Source organism: Eschscholzia californica, unplaced genomic scaffold, assembly GCF_041429995.1.
Source record: "Eschscholzia californica isolate CP2 unplaced genomic scaffold, dmEscCali1.0.p SCAF_6, whole genome shotgun sequence".
NCBI lineage: Eukaryota > Viridiplantae > Streptophyta > Magnoliopsida > Ranunculales > Papaveraceae > Eschscholzia > Eschscholzia californica.
Genome location: NW_028238483.1, coordinates 25,452,261 through 25,478,900, shown reverse-complemented (window position 1 = coordinate 25,478,900; position 26,640 = coordinate 25,452,261). Strand labels below are relative to the sequence as shown.

The window sequence follows — 26,640 nt, the reverse complement described above, 5'->3', positions numbered from 1 at the left end:
TGAAGAAGAAGAAGATGAAGGCAAAGAAGATTACAAAGAGTGTGAAAAAGATGAATCTTTCTCCGAAGTAGAAGAAGAAAAAGTCGAAGATAAAGGAAGAAAAGACGAGGTTGGTTCTAAACGAGAAACTGTAACAAAGCTCCTCATTTCGTTTTGCGAAGAGGAGTTCAATTTTGATAAATCATCTTCTAAAATACTTCAAAAACAGCAACAACAATGCCTCCAGCAACAGCAACAGCAACAGCTCCAGCAACAGCAACAGCAACAGCAACAGCAACAGCAACAGCAACAGCAACAGCAACAGCAACGGCAACAGCAAACCCAACAGCAACAGCGACAACACTACAATCATCACCCGTATTCATCACCTCTCATACAACCATATTCACTGCCAACACCTATCATACCTAACACCACGATCTTCCCACCCACTCAACTTTACCAAGCTCCCACGATAACCACCCTAGTTCAACCAAACCGTTCCCAACCCACCTACTACCGACCCATCGAAACTCCACCCCATTACACACCGGAATACCCAGACCCTCTTAGGCCTTACTCGTTTTCCCAATCATCAAAGCTAACTACCCCATCTCGTTTGTTGAGTGACACGGATACGGTGTTAGATAACACGTCTCAAAACATTATGAATTCTTTGAAAAACATTGATGATGTTGGTGAATCCCAAAACTCCTCTTTCATCCCTAGTCCAGTTGCTTTCAATCACGATGATAACTTACAATCCGAAGAACAAAAGTTATTGACCATCGATGAAAGTGTTTCTGCTGAGTTTTCTCATGGAATTGATTCTGCTCTTTTTATTGGTGTATTTGATCGTGATTATGTTCGTCCGATTTCTTTTTGTGATGATTCTCAAGGACATTCATACTTTTCTTACCTACATCAAATTAAACATAAAGCAGCTCCTCAGACCAAGATGAAAGGTGAGGCCATGCAAAATATATCAAGACGTACGGTTTTTCAAATTATACGGTGGTTTGCACTTTTTTTTGGCTCTTCTCGTGAGGATACCACTGCCGACGTTCTCTTTGATATTTTCGAAGGCTTAGTTGAGTACTTTACAGTATTACAAGTAAATACTCATAACAGTACTCAGATTGTTGCGAGTTCTAATAATTTTCATACTTTTACTTGGGAACCTTGTGATTCGTTTGTTTTTCTTTCTCTACACTTTCATTCTTCGTATGATGGTCCAAACGTCGTTACGAGTATTCCATTTATTATTGATAGAAGAGGGGCAAGAACCGTGATGGATTGGAAGATGAATTTCAAGGTTAAAGTTTTCATAGCGCACAATATAGCATTTGCAGTCTTCTTCATCAAACTACAAGATGATGGAAGATGTCGGAATTTATTGGATGTTCACTCACTACTGTCGATTTTGCGTAAATCTTCGCATTACGGGTTTCAGTTTGTCGTTGGTGACTTGGTCCCTTTCTCTATCCATCGGATTTCACACGCCGTTCGTGCAAAGTGGGAATTACGAATCGCCCTGACAGAGTTCATCGTATGTGGGTGTATCGATTTGTTTTCTTCGGCAATTCGGTTCGGGACGAACCTCGTGGGAGAAGGGGAAGCTGATGCAGGGGCACCCGGCGTGGAGACTATTTCCATGACCGAACCCGGTCATGGACCAACCGGCCAGAGAGAGTAGATTTAAGGAGTCCTTATTTTAGTATGATTATTAGATAAATTAGGTTTAGGAAATTATGCTATTTTAATATTTCCAATAATTGGAAAGGTCCAGATTTGAGTCTAGTTATTTAGGCAGTTGCAGTATTTTAATTATTTAGGAAGTCTAATTCAAGTCTATCTAGGAAAGTCCAGAATCCTATAAAAGGATATCTAGTTTGTCTATTATTCTCAGATTGAAGAGAAAACCCCTTTGAAGTTTAATAAAGTTTAGTATTTTCGAGTTATTTCATCTTTATTTTATCGTTCTTGTTAAGTTTATTCGTCTTCTTTAATTCCGCTGCGTTTCTACATCAAAACTACTCACCATAACCCCATAATAAGCATTATGTTCATATTAAATAATAAGGATAAAAAGGTGATTAACACTAATTAAATTTATCTTATCATCATAGAGGATGAAATGGAAAAGCCTAAAGATGAGGAAAATCCAAATGCCACCCAAATCTCTTAAAAAGCAAATATTCCTTTCTAAATAAATACAAGAATTTGAGTTGTCGTTTCAAAATCCAATAAGTATCTCTTTAGTTTTACCACCAAAAAAGGCTTTCAATTTTTCATCCATAAAATCAAATATTGGAATAGTAGTCACCTACAACCCTTCCTTTTTGAGGGATTTTATTAATCCTAAATAATGATTATGGTGACCTTAATTACCTTCTTAGTACCAATCAAATCCTTTATCTCGTTTTCTAATCATAACCTAGCTTATATATAATTGACTACACGTCCTAATCCTATATATTATTCCAACACGATAGCTTAAAACAAATCATGAATGGCTCAAGCTTACATAATGAGTTACCGAACTATATTTTTTTAACCCTACAGAATTAGTTTAGGGGATTGAATTGCATTATAAGATCATTTAATGGAATTGATAATGATGTCAACAAATAATAAATTTATTAATAATTAATATAAATTTTTTTTTTAAATCCACATAGAAATTCATCTCCCTTCTCCCAAAACGCGTCCTCAATTTTTAATTTTTTTTATTAATTATAATAATATTATATATGAGTAGAAAAGATTATTAAACTAAAAGCAGAGATATTCTAAGGCAAAAAGAACAGCCAGAAGTAAAGAAAGATAAGGGCGTGGCAAGGAATGAATAATTGAGTGAAAGGAAACAAAATGGGGTGGAGAATGAGCGTGCAAAACCTAGTCCCCCTTTCCAATCATGTTGTAGTAGGACCAAACCCTAATTTGCTTTGAATACACTTTTGAATTTGCTACCTCTCTATTCCTTTAAAGAATAATAATGAATTCCTATTATCCCTTTTTGTCTACGCACTTGTACGACAGCGACGAAAGTTTTATAACGAACTAATTAATAGTGTCTAAGGCTCTTCGCTTATAGTACGTAAAATGAACATTTGAAAATAGTTCTATAGACAAAGAGAAATATGAGGAAAACTTATATCTTGGCCACCAAATTAATCATAGAAAGAAGTATTCTGCTCTTTTAATTAAAAAATAGAGATTGTAATCCAAGCTCACCATTGGAGAAATTTGACAATAATGAAAAATTATTCAATAAAGTTAATAGAAGTTTGAATGAAACCTTTGAGTAGAAAAGGATTAGTATGATCAATGAAAGACCACGCATGATTGAGAAACATCATTGCTTATGCATGGAATTCTCAATCTTATTTACTTTAACCTATTATTATATTTAAAAATATGATTTCTATTCAACTCTGTATCCATTATTTTGTTTTGAGTTTTCCCTAAGATTGTGGGGTAAATTTCTCAAATGGTCCCAAATTTTCCTACCCTGGTCAATTGCTCCCTAATTTTTCGGATGGATTCTTTGAATTCCAAAACTGATGTTCTCAATTATTCTCTTTCCGATTTTGCTAGTGGTCCGTATCGTCGATGAATATAGGTATATATATATATATATATATATATGGTGGACCATCATATCTTGTTTAGTGGATCTACTTATCTTTCAATCTAGTTGTGATTGTGATCACAGAATAACAAAACATATACACGTGGGCAGTCACGTAATCTAATAGTTATCTGCAAAATAGAGGTGAGTATACCATAAATCTCAGAACAAATAGCCATCAACAAACAAGTGTGATAGCGATGTTGCTCCTCTACGAATACTAGTTTGAATTTTGGTCATTTAGACACTCAAACTTTTTCATGATCTTAAGTTCAACACACAAGATAAACAAAGAAGAATGACAATGTCATATAAAAACAAAGACAAAAGATAATGGTCCCTAGTTCATAATACAATAGAATCCGAACAAAGATAATAGATGTGTATACAGTAATGACACAAAAAACCCATGCATAATTCACATGGATTGCTGGGTTAAAAGAAGATGGAGCTACCAAAAGTTGATTGGTCCATTTCATCATCTTACACCATTCATTTATATATATACCATGCATAATGAAAATGTTCTTTTACAAAACATAATACTCTTGGAACGAATGCAAATTATTTTAAGAATTCATAGAAGTAGCTTAAAAGATCGCCTTTATACCAAATGATTCAAAATTTGAAGATGAGTACATATGATTTCGACTGGGATATTATTCGTGTACCGAGTTGTAATATTTTATTTTCACCCCATCAAGAAGGTGTGGAATAATATTATATCTACCTAGGACAAACGATATATGTAGGAGTGCACAGAATATATCCCAATCGTTTTTCAAATACATATCACACTTCCTCCATCTGTAATCAATCCTAATAGAGTGCTCATGTAATTCGGTTCGGTTGGGATCGGTCGGGAAAGTGGACGGAAAGAAGGTCCTTTCTGTAATATTGAATTAATTTTGGTCTGACGTGTAAAATTATCTTTAGTTCCTTTATTCGATTTCTTGTATGGGAATGTCAGCCTGTCATGTCGTCTCTTGTTTGGTCCCTTGAAGATCGACCACTTCTGATTTATGCTGACTACTTCACTACTTTTAACCAGCATATATACATACATATATGAAATGTTACATCAACTTCCTCCATCGATTACAGCTTCTAGCTTTAAGACTACCCAATTTTGATTAGGTATGAGGCCTTGAAACAAGATTAGCAAAACTCTAAATCAATGTCCACAAAATGGTGATGCAACTGTCACTTCTCAATTTTTCATAAAAAATGATAAGATTTGAGCTCCCATATTTCTCGAAGAAATATAGCTCCCATATTTCTCGTAGAAATATATACACGTCACTGCGCACTCAATAAAAGAAAATGCATTCTTTAGAAACTATATTACTATTAGAAAAACGATGTTTCTGAGTTATCATACAATGGGTTTAGATAGTAATCCATTTAAAAATGATATAATTATCTTATAATAAATCATAGTAACAGGAAAATGGTGATAGATTGTACAAGAATTAAATGGGGACAAAATCGTTGTCAAGATTTGTACTAATCAAAGCTACAATTAGTCTTGCATATATCTTTGTACTAATTGCAGCTAGGCTTTTTTTGCTTCAAGATATTTTTGCTTGGTTTCAAATAAAGTTTTGCGAGTTGTTCACGAAATCTTGTTTCACTGATAATGCATCTAATTTTGATCGGAAGTTACAAACACTAACTTATGACGAAAAGCAGTGACTCCACAACAAGATGTAAATGAGTTTATTATCGCAAAATCTTAACGCAAATGTCAAAGAGAAAAAATAGGATGATTTCATTTAAGAAAAACTGTTATCGAGAAACAAATAACAACACAAATGCAAAGGAAAGTAGAAAATAATATGGTTAAGCAATCAACATAACCATAAAAGCTTCCTAAACTAAATTAATTAGATATCTATAACTAGTGACTAAAAGATAATAATGAGATAACAATATTATTCTCCAAATTCGTGGGACCCTTTACTCTCAATACCTTTCATGCTTTTCTTCTTCTTCTTTAAATCCTATGCTTATTTAAACCCCTCACTTCATTCTCCCTCCACCACCATCTTCACTAACTAATTCCTCCCTCTCTCAATTTTTTTCTCTCTTTAGAATTTCTAAAATCATGAGGATGATAGATATGGGAAGTCAAAGAGGCCCTCTACATATTATAGAAACACCCACAGACATAAATTGTGGTCGTGAAGTCAGATTCCGACGATCTTTCCGATCACTTGTTGAATGCATGGTTCCTTGTTGTGGATTTCAACAAGTAACCGATTCATCTTCAAGTGATACTGAGTCAACTCATGGTTCAACCGTAACTGGTACATTCTTTGGTTATAGAAAAGGCCGAGTCAGTTTTTGTATTCAAGACGATTCAAAAAGTGCTCCTCTTTTACTACTTGAATTTGCTGTTCCAACTGCTTATCTTGCTAAAGAAATGCAATATGGGTTACTACGAATCGCTCTTGAATGTGACCGAGTCAACACTCATTCCAACTCAGTAAATCGGTCCCTCTTTTCTGTCCCGGTTTGGTCTCTTTATTGTAACGGCCGAAAAGCCGGATTTGCTATTAAACGGAAAATGACGGAAAGTGATACGGAGGTTTTTAAAGTCATGAAATCGGTTTCGGTGGGTGCTGGTGTTTTACCGGTGGCACCGAAATCTGATCAAGAAGGAGAACTTATGTATTTAAGAGCTAGTTTTGAAAGAGTTATTGGATCGGTTGACTCGGAATCGTTTCACATGATTAACCCAGTTGGAAGTTCTGGTCAAGAATTGAGTATCTTCCTGTTAAGATCATGATACTCTCTCCATAGAAAGAAATTAATGGTCAGGATTATGTAAATTATGTGGGGCCACTAGTAGGCTAGAATGATACTACTTTTGTTGTAATATAATTAGTATAGAATTTAAGTTGTATTGTCCTTCTCCAATTTCATTGTTGGAATTGAAAGCAAATATGATTAGTTATGTCATGATCAGTTTTATGATTAGTTATGTCTTTCTCTTATAAGAAATGAAGAGATATGCTACTTACGTTGAAACTTTTTAATCTGATCGAAACAATCTGTTTTTTTTTGTTTAGTAACAGAGTATATAAAGTACGCAAACATATTCATATAGTCGGAATCTTCAAATACTTTCTAGTAAAATTAGAATTAAATTATGTGTATTTCTCAAAGTCTGACAGATTTTATAGCTAGAAATTGGTGTATTTGATTTATCGGCCTTTTAAGATCTAATTATGATGGACAATTTTTTTATTGATTGTCAAACTCTAAGATCAATTTAAGAACAGATTTGGGTCTTAAAGACCACCTTAGCATCTCTACAATCTCAACAAAATTGAAAATTATGAAATGGAGGAGTGATAGGAAAAATAGTTAAACCACTTGCAATTCCATTAATCTAAAGATTTATGTTTATTATTTTATGCCTAATTGATTTGAACCGTGTAATGGATGATGAGTCCTTTATGCATATATGTTTTAGGGAAATAATAAAGTTACAAAAGATTTTGACAAAAAAAGATTCCCAGCTGATGTGGCGGGTGTGGTTTCAAACTTTGACCAAATCTAGGCCGTTGAGAGATGAAAATCACAATTGCCACATCAGCTGGGAACTTTTTTTTGTCAAAATCTTTTGTGATTCTAGCATCTCTCTATGTTTTATTGAAATAAAGATATTAATTGTTTCCGGATATTTAAGAAAACATAGACCATTAACGTGATAGTAGAGAGTTGAAATTCAAGACGAGGTTATCGTCAGATTTAGATTTATTAATTGATGACTCACATTTTACCCGGTTAAAACGAGATTATCCTAACAATATTTTTATATTAGTGACATCCAACTCCGTTTTGTTTCACCAATCTATCCAGAAATACAACAAGTTCATTACAAGCCAAAAGGGGTTTTCGTGAATGGGGTCAATTTACAGAGTATGTTTATTAGGTTACAGACATGAATATGCACACGATCGAGAAAGAAACAAAAGACACAAACACACAATGGACCTCCTTCATGTCTCCTACCTTATTCATCCTTGATGTGAATGTTTCAACCACCACCACCACACAAAACTCTTATCACCCTATAAAAGAACAAAAGAAAAAAGACACTTTCAAAGAGCCCACTTGTTTTTTTGTTATATTGATATAGAATCTTTTATGTAATTCTATATCTATTATATAAAACAGAAGGGAAAACGATGACTGGGACAAACATCCTTATTTAATTATGTATATTGTCTAGAAGTTCTTCTCAAAATTTAAAATATAGTCCTTCGTAGAGATAAAGTTACCTATTTAAAAAACAATAATCTTTTCCTTCTTAGAAATAAAAATTCTAATGTAAGAAAAAAAAAGAAACAAAATAAATTTCAAGGGTTAAAAAAAGAAATAAAAATCTCTCTCTCAATAAAATAATAACTAATTTAAGAGAAAATAAACAAAAGAACAATACAAAAAAATAATAACTAATAAAAATATCTCTCTCAATAAAATAATAACTGATTAAAATCTCTCTCAAGTGTCCGTGCCCTAGGGCTCGGGATATACCCTAGGGCACGGACACTTGAAATTAGTACTAACTAATAAAAATCAATAATTGTTTCCTTATTAGAAATAAAATACATGCAGTAACTAATTTAAGAAAATTAGAAACGATATAAATTTCAAGAGTTAAAAAAAAAAATTAAAATATCTCTCTCTCTCTCAATAAAATATAATAATAAATTTCGTAACGTTTGATTAATACAAGTGTCCGTGCCCTAGGGCACGGGATATACCCTAGTACTTTTATAAATAGGAAATATTAGTGGTATTTTCACAAAATCAAAAAAGCAAACCTCTAGTTGGAGAACAAGAGCCTCTATCAAACGAATACATTAACTTACAAATGGTTGATTTACTTTCTCATTTCTTATTTGATTTTGTAGGCTATTTAGTATATTTTGGTGGTAGACCTTGAAGAATCTTAGTATGATTCCTAATTCTTTGTCGCCAAGAGATATCCGAAACAACTATGTTTAATGGGAATTCATCTAAATAGACCATTAAGATATTTGATTACTTGCCAAAAACGAGAAGCTTTATTAGAGCATCTCCAATGCAAAATTCAAAAAAATCTGTATTCATCCTATTTGTCAAGTTCCATTTGAGATTCTCACTCTTAGAGCATCTCCAATGCAACACTCAATCTTAGAAACTCCGAGTGCCATGTAGGTTTTTAAGAGTTTTTTCTTAAAAATCATCTCCAATGCAACACTCTATTTGGATCTCTAAGATGACGTGGAATAGAGATATCTCAAGAGGACACTCTATTTCTAGAGTGTCCTCTTGAGATATCTCTAATTGTCCAACTCATCAATATTTGATTTTCAACCAATAGAAATCAAGTCTTCTATATTTTCTAAAATAACTAATTATTTATTTACGAAAATAACTATGCCACATAAGTAAATAAAATAAGTTTAGAGTTTTGCATTGGAGACAACAAAAAAATTGAAGATCTCTATTAACACCACGTAGGAGTGAGAATCTCAATTGGAACTTGACACATATGATGAATGGAGATTTTTTTGAGCTTTGCATTGGAGATGCTCTTAGGTGTCGAAAATAGAGATCCTCAATTCTTGTATATCTCCAATACAACACTCTAAACTCTTTTATTTTACTTGTATGTCATGGTTATTTTTGTAAAAAATAATTAGTTATTTTGGAAATATACGAAGACTTGATTTCTATTAGTTGAAATTTAAATATTGATGAGTTGGACAATTAGAGATATCTCAAGAGGACACTCTTCCACTCTCGACATATCATCTTTGAGATCGTAGTTGAGTTTTGCATTGGAGATGATTTTGTAAGAAAAATTCAGAAAATCCTATGTGGCACTCAGAGTTTCTAAGATTGAGTTTTGCATTGGAGATGCTCTTAGGGCTAACATATTACAGAATCCTAGCCTTAAAAATTTTAAGTATGTTTTAAGGGGGTGAGGTTGTAACGCTATTTCTAGGGGTGCTTTCAGTAATCTCTTTGACAAGTACTTGTCCTAGTTTTTCATCTTTTTGCAGGTGGAAGTTCTAAAGGGGCCTACTATAGACACTTTGGCAAGGGTTATCTAGGAAGGGGGCGCCTGCAAGGATGGTTAGGGAGCTATACTATGCGAGTACACCCAATTTTTAATGGGAACCACCCATTCTTTTCTGGTTTTATGCACTCACATCTACTTCAACTTGAAGGAAATTACCTCTCTACGTGAGTCAGTGGTTGTTTATAACAAAACTGGAAGGTGTATTTAAAATTTCCCTTGTATGTAACCTGCAATGACGAATTCTACAAACGCCTCGTTGAATTGCTATAGGCACACCACTCTCTTTTTTTTTTTTCTTTTGACTTAAAATCGTTGGATTAGAGCCGATTTGGTTATAAAATCGGCTCAAGTCAACTGATTTTAAAATTCGGTCAAATCGATTTGTCATTGAACTCCTACAGCCACTACTGAATACAACTCAAATGAATGGAGTCCGTCCGAATGTCGTTATAAATTTCGAATCAAGTACACCTATTTCCAACCCTAAAATATTGAAATTGAATTCGGCATACCGTGAATCAAATTAGGTAACAAAATTCGCCTCAAGTCCACACATTTCAACTCAGAATATTGAAGTTGAATACAATGGGCTTTAAGCTAATAACACAATGGGAGACGCCTTTAAACTTCCCTTTAGAGTGAAGAAAGTTGACTGTCGGTCAAAATCGATACCCCTATTTCTATTTTCTACTACTAGTTACTGGGTTAAATACAAAGTGTATAAAGGGCCAGAAATCGGAATAACACGGTTCATTTTTTTGGAGCGAAGGTTACTGAAATTTCTAGCGAGCGATTCCAAGGTACACAAAAATCTCTCTCTCTTTCTCTCTTACGCGCGCACTATAATGGTCACAGAGAAATCCAGTGATTTTAAATCTTAATTCATAGTTTGAGAGTTTGATTGATTTCAAACAATTTCTAGTAAAAGATTTAGGCATGAATTTGCATATTTTTTTTTCATAAATTGAAGTTTTTAGGGGCGTTCGCGTCACTGAAAATAGGAACTTCAATCTATAGATGCCCTTTTCCAATAAATTGTTTCTCAAACTATTGTTCAGTGTTCATCCTAGCTAGGGTTTATTTTGTGGCTATCTCTCTATTTTACAGTACCTTTGAAGCTTCTTTATACAATATTTTACCACAATTTATTATATCAGATTTAACGTTGATTTAGATTTTCTATCAGAATAGGTAAAAGCGAACGATTGCTTGAAACTAATCATATTGTGCCATGTTTTTAGAATCGGATTGTGAATCGCTGCTGCATGTTTGTTAGATCGAATTATGAATCATAAGATTCTTTTTTTTTTTGCTTGGCATACAAGTTACCTACATAACTACTACTAGGGTTTACCTTGTAAAATGGTTTTATATCTTCGATGCCTTTCTAGGGTTTATTTACATTAATTAGTCGTTCGGAATAACCATTTATGCCTAATGAGTTTACATTGTTAATAGTGCGTATTCTAATGAGTTTTTTCTTATTTCCAATTTTTGTTTTTCCTTCTCGTTTAATTTTGGAGAGATTTTTCGAAGCCATTAGCCACTTCCAGTTATTGGTCCGGGGGATAGATATTTTGAATCATAAACGTAGTTAGAAATTGGGAGACTTTGATTCGCTGAGATAGCATAATCTTATCTCCCCCTTTGTATAGTTTCTTTTTATTTGTATATTGAATATAATTTTCAAAAAAAAAATTTGAATCATAAATGTATACCAAAGTTCACTATGTGATTCACGAGAAAAAAAAAAAACTCACGTTTTCATCTAAAACGAGTCAACTAGCAACATGAATCATAGTTACAGCACAATTTTAAGTTCACCAATCCTGTCTTCAACATATCTTTAAATGTTTCATGTTTTCAATTTCAGCTGCTATTGTTTTACGGGTGCTGAGTGATGGAAATTACCGGTGGTGGTAATTCCCTTCCATCTGGTCCTGATGGGGTGAAAAGGAAAGTGTCTTACTTTTATGACCAAGAAGTCGGCAATTACTATTATGGGCAGGGTCACCCAATGAAGCCTCATCGCATTAGAATGACTCATGCTCTGCTGGCGCACTATGGTTTGCTTCAACATATGCAGGTCTTCAAGCCCGCTCATGCTAGGGATAGAGATCTTTGTCGGTTCCATGCTGATGATTATGTTGCGTTCCTGAGGAGTATCACCCCAGAAACACAACAGGACCAGCTTAGGCAACTGAAGAGGTTCAATGTTGGAGAAGATTGCCCTGTATTTGACGGTCTTTACAGTTTCTGCCAGACATACGCCGGTGGTTCTATTGGTGGGGCTGTGAAGTTAAACCATGGACAATGTGATATAGCTATTAATTGGGCAGGTGGGCTTCATCATGCTAAAAAGTGCGAGGCCTCTGGATTTTGTTACGTGAATGATATTGTGTTGGGGATTTTGGAACTTCTCAAACAGCACGAGGTTAGTGATATACCCAAGTTTTTTGTTACTATTGCTCCTTTATATTGTACCATCCTCGGTCTCTTAAGTAAAGCATGTGAACGTTGTCTTCTTTATGTTGCCTATTATTAATTTTATCTATCATTGCTTAAGCTGTCTGGAGCACATTACATAAAACCTCCATTGTTACATTCTTAGAGGCGTAGTTAACAATTGATATAGAATGAAGCACAAAAGGTCTGATTAAAGAAAGGACAAAAAGAATAGATGAGCGACTTTGGTGGTCAATTACGTGGTTTGTGTTATTGACTACTTGTGAGGAAGAAGATGGTTGGGGCCAACTACCCTTGGTTGGGCTGGTAAGAGGTTTAATCTTCCTTTTAGAGGTCAAAGGATTCGAAGGCACACTGACAAATCAAATAAAAAAAAGAAGATGGTTTGGGAAGGTCGATAATTTAGTCCAGCATGAAGGGTCTAAATCTTGGTTGTTCATCAAACTTTAACCAGTCATTATACTTAAAAGTCAATTTGTAAAAGATAGTACTCTTTCTATTCATACCATTTGAATATCATCAATTTGTAAAAGATGGTTTGAATTGGGTGCAATTATAAACTGCATCTTGGGGAATTTGCATTGCTTATTACATTTGGTTAGCTACTAATATAGTATGATATTCATTTATTTATATCTTCATTTTGCAGCGGGTCCTTTATGTCGATATTGACATCCACCATGGAGACGGAGTGGAGGAGGCGTTCTACACAACTGATAGAGTAATGACTGTTTCATTTCACAAATACGGAGATTATTTTCCTGGTACAGGGGACGTAAGGGACATTGGATATGGGAAAGGAAAATATTACTCCTTAAATGTCCCCCTTGATGATGGGATTGATGATGAGAGCTATCAATCCGTATTCAAACCGCTCATTGGGAAAGTTATGGAAGTTTTTAGGCCTGGTGCTGTAGTTCTCCAATGTGGTGCCGACTCCTTATCTGGTGATAGGTTAGGTTGCTTCAACCTTTCCATCAAAGGTCATGCAGAGTGTGTGAGATATATGAGATCATTTAATGTGCCGCTGCTACTGTTAGGAGGTGGAGGTTATACCATTCGGAATGTTGCTCGTTGTTGGTGCTATGAGGTAAGCTGTTTTATAATTCTTGTCTGTTAGTAAGCATTAGGATTTACTGTTTGATATGTTACAAGGATATATCTCACTCAGTCCAACTAATTTGAAGTTCGCAATTTATTTTTGTTAATATTTAGAACTTTGACAATATTCAGAACCATGAAACCAGTAGTTATGAATGTTATTCTAATTATCGTTCCATTAACATAAAGGACTGAAAGCAAGTTCTCCGACATCGACTAGTAGCACCCATCTTTTTCAGAGCAAGGTCACAAATTGGTCCAAAACCGCATTTAGAATAGTCAGACCTGAGAAGAATATGAATCGTTGCTTCTTCCGCTTGAATGTAAAGTAGCCATGAAACCATGTATTGACAGTTGAAAAGCCCAACCGGGAAGGCCTTTCAGTGTATTCACTTATGGAAAGCAAAAATTCCAAGAAAGGTGCAGTTTTTTATCCTAATATCTTCTTCGGTCGAATCATCTATTGTACTACCTATCACGGACAAAAGAACAGGGATAAGCTCCACGTCCCACTCAAACAAGTTCTTCCTCCAGACATATTTGCATCCTGAGCTTTGATCTTCTTACCTCATACCTTGTTTGTGACTCCCGGTTTCAGTAAAACAAGGTAATGTTCCTCCAGGATGGAACAATTAAATTGTAGTTGAAACTATTTTGTCCACCTCCACTCCGTAATTGTAGTTTCATGCAACTCCAATTTAATTTCGCCTACCACTATACTTAAATGTATCTATTTTGAACTCCCAATTGTTTAGCCTGGTATATGACTAATTCACAAGTGATGTCGAAATTCACGTCGTGTATTAGAGTTCATGTTTGTCAAATAGAATTCCGATATATTTTGAAAATTTATGAACTCGTAATGGAGGTGTTCAAGTTTACCTTGTTATATTTTAATATTTATTGTTATGAGCAGACAGGGGTTGCACTTGGTGTAGAAGTTGATGACAAGATGCCACAGAACGAATACTACGAATACTTTGGCCCAGACTATACTCTTCATGTTGCTCCTAGTAATATGGAGAACAAGAATTCACGCCAGATATTGGATGATGTAAGAGCAAAGCTTCTTGAGAATCTCTCTAAGCTCCAGCATGCACCCAGCGTTCAGTTTCAGGAGAGGCCACCCGATACAGAGTTTCCAGAGGTCTCTTTCTGCACTAGTAATCTTCTTTATGTTTGCAAACTCTGTGCGTCTCTCTTTTTCTCTTGTTCTTGCTTATGTTCCATTGACGTAAACTTTGAAAACAGCAACTCATGACAACTATAATTATTTGGTATTTCCTATTTTCATTTCCCGTTGCTGTGAATGAACTTCTCCTATTCTTCGGAAGCAAGATGCAAGCTCAACAGATCAGAGACATTATTAATCAATTTTAGTCACTCGTTGTTTGGAAATAAAAGCCATTAGCCTAAAGAGTTGTCAGGGTCTCAGTTTCCGGAGTAGATGATAGAGATCATTTATCCTAGTTGTTTGAGGACCTCAAATATCAATTTGACTTTCATTTCTGAAACGGAGTTATCAATAAATTTTCCCGACTCAATTTTTTTCCTCCATCAACTGAATATGAAGACAAACTCATTATATTATTGCAGGCTGACGAAGATCAAGAGGACGCAGATCAGAGATGGGATCCTGATTCCGACATGGAAGTTGATGAGCGGTAACTTCTTTACTTTTTTTTTTCTTTTCGTTCAGTAGGCTCTCTTATACAGGCTGCTAATGTATTTTCTTCCTTTCTTCCGTTACAGTAAGCCTCTTGGTAGTAATCCGCAGATTGGAAGAGTGAAGAGAGAAATGGTTGAACCCGAGCTTAAAGATACGGTAACTTCTGGTTTTCTTTTCAAATAGCATTCTGCGTTCTCAATATTTCATTTGCTAGACAAGCCCAGCTATTGTTTTTTAGTTTCTAAGCGTATTACTTGATGTGCTCTTTTCGTTTCCCAATATCTTATGCACAATTTCCAATCTTAGTTATAATAACATTTTAATTAAGCTTTAAGGTAATGGTTAATAGACATATTTCATATGCATTGAAATCGAGATAAAATCTACATCATTGTAGAAAATTGGTTAGTTGCATCAGTTTGAAAGAGTTATTATCTACACTGTCGTGAAAGATTCGTTATGCACTTATCACTACCGTGAAGAGTGGTTATTCTGCACTATTGTGCTTTAATAGGTGTAAGCATAGAAGTTCTCATAAATGATTCACTTTTTTTTTTCAAAAAAATGATTCACTTTTGAACGCATATAGAGGAGCTCTGGAATTCTACTATTAATAATTAATAGGGGGAGTACGCAAATAGCAATAAATGTAGTTCTAGGGCAACAAAATCATACAAGATACTTAAACGAAATACTGTTCTAGGGTTACAAATAATTAATAGTTAGAAATTGTTGTATCACTTATTATTATTGCTCTATTGATTGCAATGAAATCTTTCATAATTGGATTTCGAGTTAGCAACTTCTATTTTTTTTTTTTACTTTTTTTCTTCGTTTCGGATCGAAAAGCGAAGCGTTGAGTGAATCCAAAATTCAAAGGAGGTTCATGGCCAAGGGTAAAGAGGTCAGAGTCAGTTATTTTGGAATGTACTAGTTGTGTCCGAAATAGGTAGTTGGGATCAATTGATACACCCGTGTAACTCATGGATCGGGTTGGATTGGGGGTTGCCCAAGCCAATATCATGGCAAAACCCATGTTAGTTGTTTATGAAACTACGATCGTCGGATTTTAATTTTAATGATTAAAATATTGTTCAAAGAAAATAGAATTATCAGGGAAGAGTTTGTGGCTTATTTATAGACATGTATAAAGTATGACATATTATATCTGTTTGTATATAATTATACACACACATAACATATTTATAGGTGTTAAAAAACTTTCAAGGCATATACTTGAGGGGTGCCTCGAGGGGAGGCGGTCACCTGATGCCTCGAGTTGTACGTATTTGAACTCGAGAATAAAACGCGCATCTCTGATGTCACCTGTTATTTTGAGTTGTTGGGCGACACAAAAACATTAGTAGTATTTTTGTTGTTAAAACACTTGTGACTTTATACAATGGCAGTAAAGTAGAAAACTTATATTATGTTTTTACATAATTGATAAAGTTTTCCTTACAAAAAAAATAGTGTGCGCCTTTTACGCACCGAAGCGTACGTCTCGCGGCACCAACTCACCTTGTGACTTTATATTATGGCAGTAAAGTAGAAAACTTATATTATTTTCTTACATAATTGATAAAGTTTTCCTTACAAAAAAAATAGTGTGCGCCTTTTACGCATCGAGGCACCAACTCACCTTGTGAGAGCAAACCGCCTTGAGGCGTAATGAACTTATTTTAAAACATTGTAGATATATATGTGTGTGTGTGTGTGTGTGGCTGAGTTGCTTGTTTTGCATCGATATTCGTCCATGTCTGATCCCGAGTTTGTCCCACTCCGAAAATATTAGGCTCTTGATTTTTTATTCAAGTAGAAAGGACAGATATAAGGTGAAAACATTAAGATATACTCACATATCAGGCCTTTAATGTCCCTTCTTTGTTGGACAAAGAATAATGTGGCGTCTAGGTTTGGGTAGCATAAACAGTAACTACATGAAACTGTCGATGAACTATAACTGTAGAGACTTCGTGACTATGGTCAGTAGTTAGTGAACTAAAAAAATATGATAATGACATCATGACCCAAATGAAGGACTACTGTTTTAAGGGGAAATTGATGAAGTTTTTCATTCAAAAAGAAGATTGATTGGTCAATTCAATGAAAAATTAAAATGCGATAATTACCTACAGGCACATACGGCTAAGATACCTGATTAGGAAAAATCTCTTGGGTCTTTCTCTAGAAAACTTGTGTAAATAGACGATATTTATCTATGCGGTAGAAATTGCACAAAATATTGCACATCTTCCATGCCTCGAGCATATTGTCCTTTTTTATATGAGCGTCACTCTGTTTTGATTGATCGATATCCGTGGCCACAACTGAGTTTGAAACACTGAAGTACTGAACACAAAGTTGGTGGTAAGCCGGAGGAAGGTGATCAAGTTGCCATGAACTTTTCAGTTTGCGGATCAACCAATGTTGCTCGCATGCCAATCATGTCGCTGTGCTTATATGTTGAAGAGTCCTCAAACTATCAATTGAATGAGAATGGAATCAATACTTTAAGGACTTCTCATGTTGAGTATGGAAAGCAATTATGTAGGCATTAATGGAACGGGCCGTATATATGTATTTCTCTGATTAAGATTTGTTTCCGTATTGCTGTTGAACGCTCTAGAGATAGTTCACACGTTGGCATGATACGGATAATAAGATAGTTCTTACGAAACTCAGATCAGCTTCATGTGAATATTGATAAACGTACAAGCAAAGTATGAAGAGCATGCCCTGACTATATGAGCTGATAGTAAGCCTTTCTGAATATAGAAGATATTGATGGCTGATAATTACGACAGAGATAGAGATTCAGGGAGTAGTGAGGAAAAATATTTGAGTAGAGATAGAAGGTAGTTAGTTAGGGAAAATAGCATGAATATAAATAAGGAAGTTCCATTATTGCGAAAGGTCATGGTGCGAGATGATTATTATGATAAAGTTTATTTCTTATTATTAACGTGGCATATATATTGTATATTATTAAATATTGAGTGTGCAAGGGAAACTCGGAGATCTTATGAGAAAAAAATCATCAGAGTCCAACTTTCTATATGTACTTATGAAGAGAATTAAAGGAATATATAAGGAGACTTGGAATAAAAATCAATGAAGAGGCAGATTATCGTGTAGTACATTTCAGGAAATTGTTATAGATTTTGGAATGCTTCTGGATTATTTTCGAATTTTCATATGCTTTGCTCCATCTCAGTTGTTCTGACAGAGTTTCTTCATCTTTTAGGAGGATCATAAAGGAGCTGTCGATGTCAAAGGCATTGGTATGAAGGCAGAAGAGATCTCGGGCTCAAAGGTAAATATCTTGTATACACTGTTACATGAAAAACATGGTCGAGGTCTCTCGCACGAGATACCTCTAACTTGGTTAAAAACCATGACATCATTTTCAGCTAGACTTGAGTAAACTGACAAAACAGCTAAATTTCATGATATAAATCTTCTCTTCTCAATCTGGGAAAGCTATGTGAGGATAACGTCCTTGGACCCATTGAGAGAAATAATGTTGAAGTTTACGGTTTCTGGTTTAGGGTGTCAGGACTCAGACGTAACTTATTTCCTTTTATACAGAATCTTATTTTGATAAAGCACACATTTTGCATTCTTGCATTCTCTCAGACAATTTGTTACAAGCACTTTTCTTAGCGGAAAAAGTTAATTTTTATCCATTTTGTTATTATTTTCAGGCCCCAGATCTGGCTTCTATGTCAATAGAAGAACCGGTCAGTGTAAAAATGGAACAAGAGAATGTGAGCAACCACTCTGACCATCCTGTTCAGATCCACCCCAGAATTTAGATTCAGATACTGAAACTAGTTACTTCATTCTAATAGCAGCAGTGTTTTCATCTGTTGATCTTTCGACTATATTTTGATATTGGCTGTACTTGTTTTTTTGTTATGTATATTTATGGTTAGTGGTTTAAATTATGTAGAATCTGGAAAATCAATTTGGTGGTACTATGAAATATCTCATACATAAGAATCATAAGATGTATGCTCTCACTTAGAGAATGGAAGTTGATTTTTTTCTCTATAATGTAGGGATGGGGGGGCCATGTTTACCAGTAGACTTGTTTGTGTTTTTGCTTCGCCCTTTATTTGTTGTTTCGAGTCTAGATTCTGCCGACTTCTAAGAAGCAACCATTGAACAACTCTTCTTGAGTGATTATACTGGTACTTCCTGACCACATTTTAGCTAAGTTGGGAAGTTTTCCTAACGGAAACAGGACTTTGTCAAGGGGGCCCTGAAATTTTGCTGACCACTGGTTAAATGATGATGTGGCCTGTGGCCGTGTGGAGAGAGAAATGGCCTAACAAATTGGGGCCGGCTCCATCATTGTTTGCCCCGTGGTGGCCCCATATTTCGGGTCATTTAGCATGTCTCTTGTCGTTGATGCGGGTGTTATCTCTCATTTCTTTGTGCACATAGCACTCCCCTTTACCTTCAATGCATATTTTTAATGCCCTCAGTATTTTTGTGATACACTATGATAATGACTATGGTCATTCAAGCCCCAAGGAGGTACTAGTGTGGTAGGTAGAGATGGTAATGTATGTAAAATTTCCTACTTGCATCTCTCATGACCCCTGAGAGGTGAGAGAAGGGTTGCGGCGGCTTTCATCTCACACGGCAATCACTCCTCATCTGACGGGTGTACATGCGTAGATGACCAACTTTTGTTTTAATGTTAGGGGTGTGATTGAATCTAGATCTGGGAACCACGGCGAAGGTCTCTTTTTGGTAAGTCGTTTATTTTTTAATACGAGTGTAACAGACAATCATACATCAATGAGTTTGAATACATCACTATTGAAGAGTCAAACCATAATTGCCGACTAACTGCAACCTCTGGGTTTTCGAGATGAGAGCACCACTATCTGAGCAAACAGTTGTATGGTCTAGTTTGTATTTGTAACAATCATTTACAATATGTTTTTTGCTTATCGTCTCAATGTTTGAATCTGACTTATTTGACAAGAAAAAAACAATCGACTTTGGGGAGTACTCGTAGTATACCAACTTGAAAGTGGGGGAACTTTTATGACAAGAATGAATAGGTTGATGAAAGTATTCTTTGTTTGGATTTTTTATGAAACTAAATCTTAAAACAAGTTTTTTATTTCCAATAAAAGTACATCCCTAAAAAAATGTGTTTTGATTTGAAATATATTTTAATATTGTAAATTATCGTCGAAAATGATTATCTGTCCAACAGATATTCCGGATGAATTATCATTGATAACAACGCGTTGGGTGCTCTTGTGCACCAAAACTGCCTTTTCTTTAATACAATAGACTACATACTGGGAATGAAGCCTCTCTGCCGAATGCAGTTGTATAAATATAATTCAGCTGCCCTTTAAACTAATACAAGGTATTTTTCCTTAAAAATGCACATCAGTTCACACTTGAATCTTATTTAATAATTCCTCAACAATCATCTTTGTGTTTGGCTTGTTTGGATCTATCTTCTATTCTTAATTATTTGGTGACGTTTCATTCATTAGACTTTATTTCCTTGTAAAGTTTTTTTTGTTTGTTGTTGAAAGTTCTTTCCTTATAAAGTTTGGATTGGAGGGGGACTCTATTGGATCACTTTAACTCATATTGAATTTCTGCACTAACATGGTCATAATTTCCACTTAAGTTGTACCTGATTAAATCTTGGAGAAGTCCTATTTTAGGTGGTTTTATTACTGCATCTTCAGTAGCTACCAAGAACTTAACAAGTCTGTCAGACCATAGCCAACGCCGTACTCAACAAAAACTCTAAAAACTCACGTGTCAAGTGTGAAAAAATAGACCTCTAAATGGTCTATTTCCTACTTCATTTGTTTTTGTGACACTTACATATCTTCAAGATGACACTTTAAATTTAGAGTTTCTTCTAAGGAAATTTAGAGTGTCTTCTTAAGGATCTCTATAACAAATGTTATCACTGTCATTTTAGAAATTCAAGTTGAGTTTTACAATGGGGGTCCTTTTTTTTAAAGAGAAACACAAGAAGATCTTATCCGACACTCTTAATTTTAGAGTTTGAGTGTTGCACTGGAGATGTTCAAGTCTTTCTCCACTACAAAGGTAAAAAAAAACTTTAATAGTTACACATGTCACACATACATAAGAAAAAGTGAGAGGAAGTCTTTTTATTGGTCCAACATAAAATTTGATGACTAGAACACTTAAGATACTCAAAAGAGATCTCAAAAAATATAGTTTCTAATTGAGACATCTTAAAATTAAATGTTTCTACATCATCCTAAGATCTCAATTGACTACGCTCCTATGTGACACTTAAGATTTTAGGATCGAGTCTTGCATTGGAGATGCTCTTAGGACTACTAAAAGTTACATGAGCATCTGCAAGAAAATTACAAGATCATTTTTAGTACAAAAATGATGGACACCAAAGTTTAGTGTGTTTGCACAGACTAGATTTCGACTCATGTTTGTCTCACGTGGCGCCTCATCTTGGCCCATGTACAATATTGTTGTGATTGCCTATGTAACTTTTAGCTCAAATTTGGACATATTTTTCGAGCATTTATCACGTCCGATTGAGTGTTACACTAATTACCCTTCACAGTGACAATAATGGTTGGGTCATGTGCTGATATCAAGATGTCATAAAATGAACGAGCAACTTTTTTGATACAATACTTTTACAACAATCGTACAATAAATCCTGATCTTGTGGTCCTGATTTTCTATAAAAAAAAAATAGAAAATTTTAATTTTCGAAAGTACGTTAATATTTGGAAAGTACGTTAATATTTGAATACGAGTTGGAAAACCAACAAATTAAAATTTTGTTTTGTAGTTGTAATTAAATTAAAGAGATATGCTAAAGTTACTTAGAGGATGACATAATGACGTGGAATTCACCAAAAGACAAGATTTTTTTAAAGTTTGACTAAGGTGGAGACCACTTTTGTTTCCAAATGAGGAAACATGTCATCCTCTAAGTACCAAATTCTAAGTCACTCTATCATTTCCTATTATAGGGCTCTAAATTATATAACTTGTTTTGAACACAAAATGATGGGAGGACATCCACCACTTTTTGGTGTAGTGGTTGGACCTCCCTCTTAAGCCGATGCATGGGCGAACCTATGTGAGGGCAAGAAGGGGCAATTACCTCGGGTCATTTTTGAAATTTTTTAACTAAAGAAAGGATAATTTCGTCATTTTGAATTTTTTTTAGAAAGTCTGTTAGGGTTTACAACCCACTAGCCGAGAGGAGAGAGATCGAGAGTGTTTGCAGGGCAAGTGAAGATTGGGAAGGAGGAGGAAGAGATAGGGAGATTTGGTCATCTTATTTCTTCCAAAATTCTTCAATATTTCTAGTTTTGATTCAGCCATTTAGGTAGTAGTATCTTAAATTTGTTTTAGTTTCTTATAGTAGGTTGTTTTAGGGTTTCGTTGTTTTTCTCTTTTAAAGTTTTGATTGTTTGAGATTAGTTTAACCTTTGAAGAATCTTGAACCTATGCAAAATTCTAGATTCATAATTGTTATAGCCTATAGTTTCTTAGCCTAAATTATTTTAGGGTTTTTTTTGTTTCTCTCTCTAAATTGTTCAACAATGGGTTTTGATAAATTTGTTTTAGTTTCTTCTTTGTAGATTGTTTTAGGGTTTGTGTTTTTTTCTTTTTAAAGTTTTGATTGTTTTAGATTAGTTTAACCTTTGAAGAATCTTGAACATATGCAAATTCTAGATTCATAATTGTTTTTTTTTTTTGAAATAGAAACTTCATTTCATATTAATTTAAATCATCATCAATACAATAATTGTTATAGCCTATAGTTTCTCTCCAAAATTGTTTTAGGATTTTTTTGTTTTTCTCTCTCTAATTTGTTCAACAATGAGATTTGATAAAGAAAACTTATAAAGTCTATATTCATAATTGTTTCTCCCAATATTATTTTGGGGTTTTTGTTTTTTTTTTCTAAATTATTATATTTTGATCTTGGAATAAGAATACTTATGCAAAACCTAGAGAGTAGAGAGTTCATAATATATTATTAGATTTTGTTTCATAAATAAGAAAATTGATTTTGACTCAAAATAGAATTTCATTTAAGTTAGTCTCTCCAAACCTTAAACCTAAGTAACGTTAGTCTCTCCAAACCTTAAGCCTAGGGAATGTATGTACTAGTTTTTTTTTTTGTTAAGAAAAAAATCTGTTAAGTTAAGTGAAGAGCTCGCCTCCCTTGATTTGAAATCCTGGTTCCGCCTCTGAGCCGATGTCCGATGAGGTCTTGGGATCGAGTCTCGGTAAAAGTAGTTTACCACCAAGATTTATCCCATATAATTTAGATAATAAATGAAATAATTTAGATGCTTTCAGAACCCCTAGAATGGCCCTAAGGGTCTTTTTATGGCCCTCATAGCTCATCCAAAATCATGATGTATTGCATAGTATAAATGTCGTCCAAATGACTTTTGGAGTCCAATATAAAAAAGAAATTATGGAAAGACATGGTTTTTAGGTAAGGTGTTGATAACAAGGTAGAAATAGGGTTTGGAAGGGCAACCCAATTATAAGCACTAATCATAATCAATCAATTATTAAGATGAAACCGCGGTTTCATCATTTATTAATGAGTTAATTCCTATATGGCCCCCTACTTTGTGACTAGCTTCCTTTATTGTCCCCTTTTTTTCGTAAATTCAAATATGGCCCCCTATTTTCATGGAAATGTCCTAACTACCCTTCCTTTGAATCTTTTTTCAAAATAAAAAAAAAAAAACAAACATAATTCCACCTCACTTCCCTCTCCACCACTTATCTCTCTCCACCTCACCTCTCTTTCCAAATCATCTTTCTCTCTCTCCAACTCACCTTTTTCTCTCTCCACCTCACCTCTCTCGCTCCACCTCACACTATCTTCTCCGATGAAGGTCGCCGGCCGGAAAATTTTCCGGCCGGCGACCTTCAACCTAAAAAAAAAAAAAAAAATTTTTTTTTTTAAACTCTCATCTCCCTCTCTCTCTAAAAACTCCGGCGAAGGGGGTTCCCTTCGCCGGAGTACGGGTCTGTTGAAGAACAGACCCGATCTGGTCTGTTCTTCAACAGACTAGAAGTCTGAGTAGTTCTTAGTTTTTGTTGAATCTTAGGAAAAAATAAGTTGTTTCCTTCATTAATTCCTAAAAATTTGACAACATTGAGTTTTTCTATTTTTGTTCATAATCTCCATTAATCAGATTTCTTCATCTTCTTTAGTTGTTTTTGATTTCTGGTTTTGGATGGATTCTAGGAGAAGAAAGTCTATTTCAATGTTGAAACCTAAATGTTATCACCATTTTCTGCTTGGAATCTTCAGTAATGGAGATTTACAGAGACATTATAGTTTCTGTTCACCTGTTAATTTGATTTGTTTCTGTTAATTTTGATTAAATCTAAGAGGTTTCATTCTATCCGAGAACTCACTGGTTTCTTGTTTCATTGTGAATTAAAGGATTCAAGAAAAAACAGAGGAGTTGCAGAGCTTGAAGAACACATCAATGGCGGAACTGAGGTTAGTAGTAGTAGTACGGAGGAAATGAGCTAGAGATGAACCAGAGATTCCGCTTCCTATTATACAAATGTTGTTTATGGTGTTCTTCTTAGTAGATTCAGATGATGATGATGGATGAAGAGAGGAAATTAGTAGTAGCAAGAGAAGTGGGAAAAGAATTGAAGAAGATGATTGAACCATCTTCTTGTCTTCAGTTCTATGCAAAAACAAAAATGTTGGATCTTCAGTTTCACTCTCTCTCTCTCTCTTTCTCAACACCTGATTTTTCTTCTTCTTCTCTCTTCTCTGACCTTGTCTCTGTTTTGACTTCTCATCCTCTCATCCTTTCATGTGATTGTCTCTGTTCTATGCAAAAACAAAAATGTTGGATCTTCAGTTTCAAATTTTAGTTGTCTATGGTGTTCTTCTTAGTAGACCAGATCGGGTCTGTTCTTCAACAGACCCGTACTCCGGCGAAGGGAACCCCCTTCGCCGGAGTTTTTAGAGAGAGAGGGAGATGAGAGTTAAAAAAAAAAAAAATTTTTTTTTTTTTAGGTTGAAGGTCGCCGGCCGGAAAAGGTGAGTTGGAGAGAGAGAGAGGTGAGGTGGAGAGAGAGAGAGGTGAGGTGGAGAGAGAAAAAGGTGAGTTGGAGAGAGAGAAAGATGATTTGGAAAGAGAGGTGAGGTGGAGAGAGATAAGTGGTGGAGAGGGAAGTGAGGTGGAATTATGTTTGTTTTTTTTTTTTATTTTGAAAAAAGATTCAAAGGAAGGGTAGTTAGGACATTTCCATGAAAATAGGGGGCCATATTTGAATTTACGAAAAAAAGGGGGCCATAAAGGAAGCTGGTCACAAAGTAGGGGGCCATATAGGAATTAACTCTTTATTAATCCCTTATGGGTACCTAACCTAGTAACCTCTCTCTCTCTTCCTTGGATCCCTTTACAATTCATTCCATAACGACTTGTACCTAGTAACCCAGCTGTCCATAGTCCACCCCCTTCTCTCTCTCTGCATTGTCATGATCACTATATATCAACTCCTTTACCACTCCATGACTCCATATCTAGCCATCTTACAAATAATCATTCATCACAATCTTCAAGTAAGTTACTCATAAAACATGACCAGTATTCTTAAGAAGATCTTAAGTCTTGGATGGAAGAAACACTCATTATCTTGTTTCGGTCGTCTCCGAGAAGGACATGTGAGAGTATATGTTGGTAAGGATGATGAGGTTGCTTGCAGATTAGAAGTAAAAGCCAATTATCTAAACCACCCTCTATTTGAGAATTTACTCCAACACTCTGTTGAAGAATTTGGGTATTCATATAAAGGTGCATTGAAGATAGCATGTGAGATTGATCTATTCCACTTCCTCCTTGATCTTCTCAAATCAAAAAATCCATGTGCCCACTACATGGAATTGCAAGATCTCATTTCTAAGTTTTACAATTGCAATAAGAATGCTACTTCTAAAAAGAAGGGTGCTTTAGTTTAGTTCTAGTTTGAGTTGCATTAACCATTAGCTTGTTAGTATTTTTCTTTTCTTTCTCTTAATTATTAAGATGATTAACTTATGTAACTCTTTGGATTTTTTTTTTGCGGAAAAATTCTTTGGTTGAACATGTACTTCTATTTATTTACTTTTTTGTTGAACGTATGTACTTCTATTCTATTTCAACAAAAAAAATGTACTTCTATTCTATCCTCCAAAATAGGAGATTGAATAATGAATTCAATTATTATTTTTAGAGTTATTTCACAAATTGCCCCCTAGTTTATGACCAGCTTCAAACCTAGCACCCTAGTATATCGAAAATATCCAAATGACCTCCTTTTCTACTTTTCCGTCCATTACTTGTTAAATTTTTTTCTTTTAGAAATGTCCTCATTTTAATTTCCACATAGTCAACTGTCTCTAAAAATTTTCTCATCATCTCTTTCTCTTCCCTTTTCTCTCTCTAGAACTTCACTCTCTCATCATCTCAACTCTGTCAAAATCTCAACAAATTGCTCATATTTCCTTGTGTAAGAGGCAGTTTCTAAAAATTGAAGAGGAGGTTTAAGAGGCAGCAATAGGCAGTTTCCAAATTGGGATGGTTTCCAATTTTTTGGCTCAATAGGCAGTTTCCAATTTTTTGGCTTATAATATATATAAATAGGGGTTGAGTGCTTTGTAAT

At 34.7% G+C, this 26,640-nt stretch overlaps 2 protein-coding genes and 1 pseudogene across 3 annotated transcripts; all 3 read left to right on the top strand.

Annotated features, from left to right (window-relative positions):
* The first annotated feature begins 5,658 nt into the window (after positions 1 to 5,658).
* On the top strand, positions 5,659 to 6,577 carry LOC147532872 (protein MIZU-KUSSEI 1 pseudogene; annotated as a pseudogene). Its single transcript, XR_015228276.1, has one exon. The product of XR_015228276.1 is annotated as a protein MIZU-KUSSEI 1 pseudogene (transcript).
* A 3,731-nt stretch (positions 6,578 to 10,308) lies between these two features.
* LOC147532871 (histone deacetylase 19-like) lies at positions 10,309 to 18,990 on the top strand. The gene is made up of 8 exons (XM_086647284.1): positions 10,309 to 10,498; positions 11,572 to 12,132; positions 12,814 to 13,254; positions 14,182 to 14,412; positions 14,862 to 14,929; positions 15,018 to 15,090; positions 18,182 to 18,250; positions 18,642 to 18,990. Exons 2-8 carry the CDS (start codon positions 11,599 to 11,601, stop codon positions 18,750 to 18,752), a joined length of 1,527 nt encoding a protein of 508 aa, XP_086503410.1. The 5' UTR covers positions 10,309 to 10,498; positions 11,572 to 11,598; the 3' UTR covers positions 18,753 to 18,990.
* A 6,475-nt stretch (positions 18,991 to 25,465) lies between these two features.
* On the top strand, positions 25,466 to 26,081 carry LOC147532870 (auxin-responsive protein SAUR71-like). The gene has a single exon (XM_086650063.1). The coding sequence runs from the start codon at positions 25,580 to 25,582 to the stop codon at positions 25,955 to 25,957; it is 378 nt and encodes a 125-aa protein (XP_086506189.1). The 5' UTR covers positions 25,466 to 25,579; the 3' UTR covers positions 25,958 to 26,081.
* Positions 26,082 to 26,640: the final 559 nt, after the last annotated feature.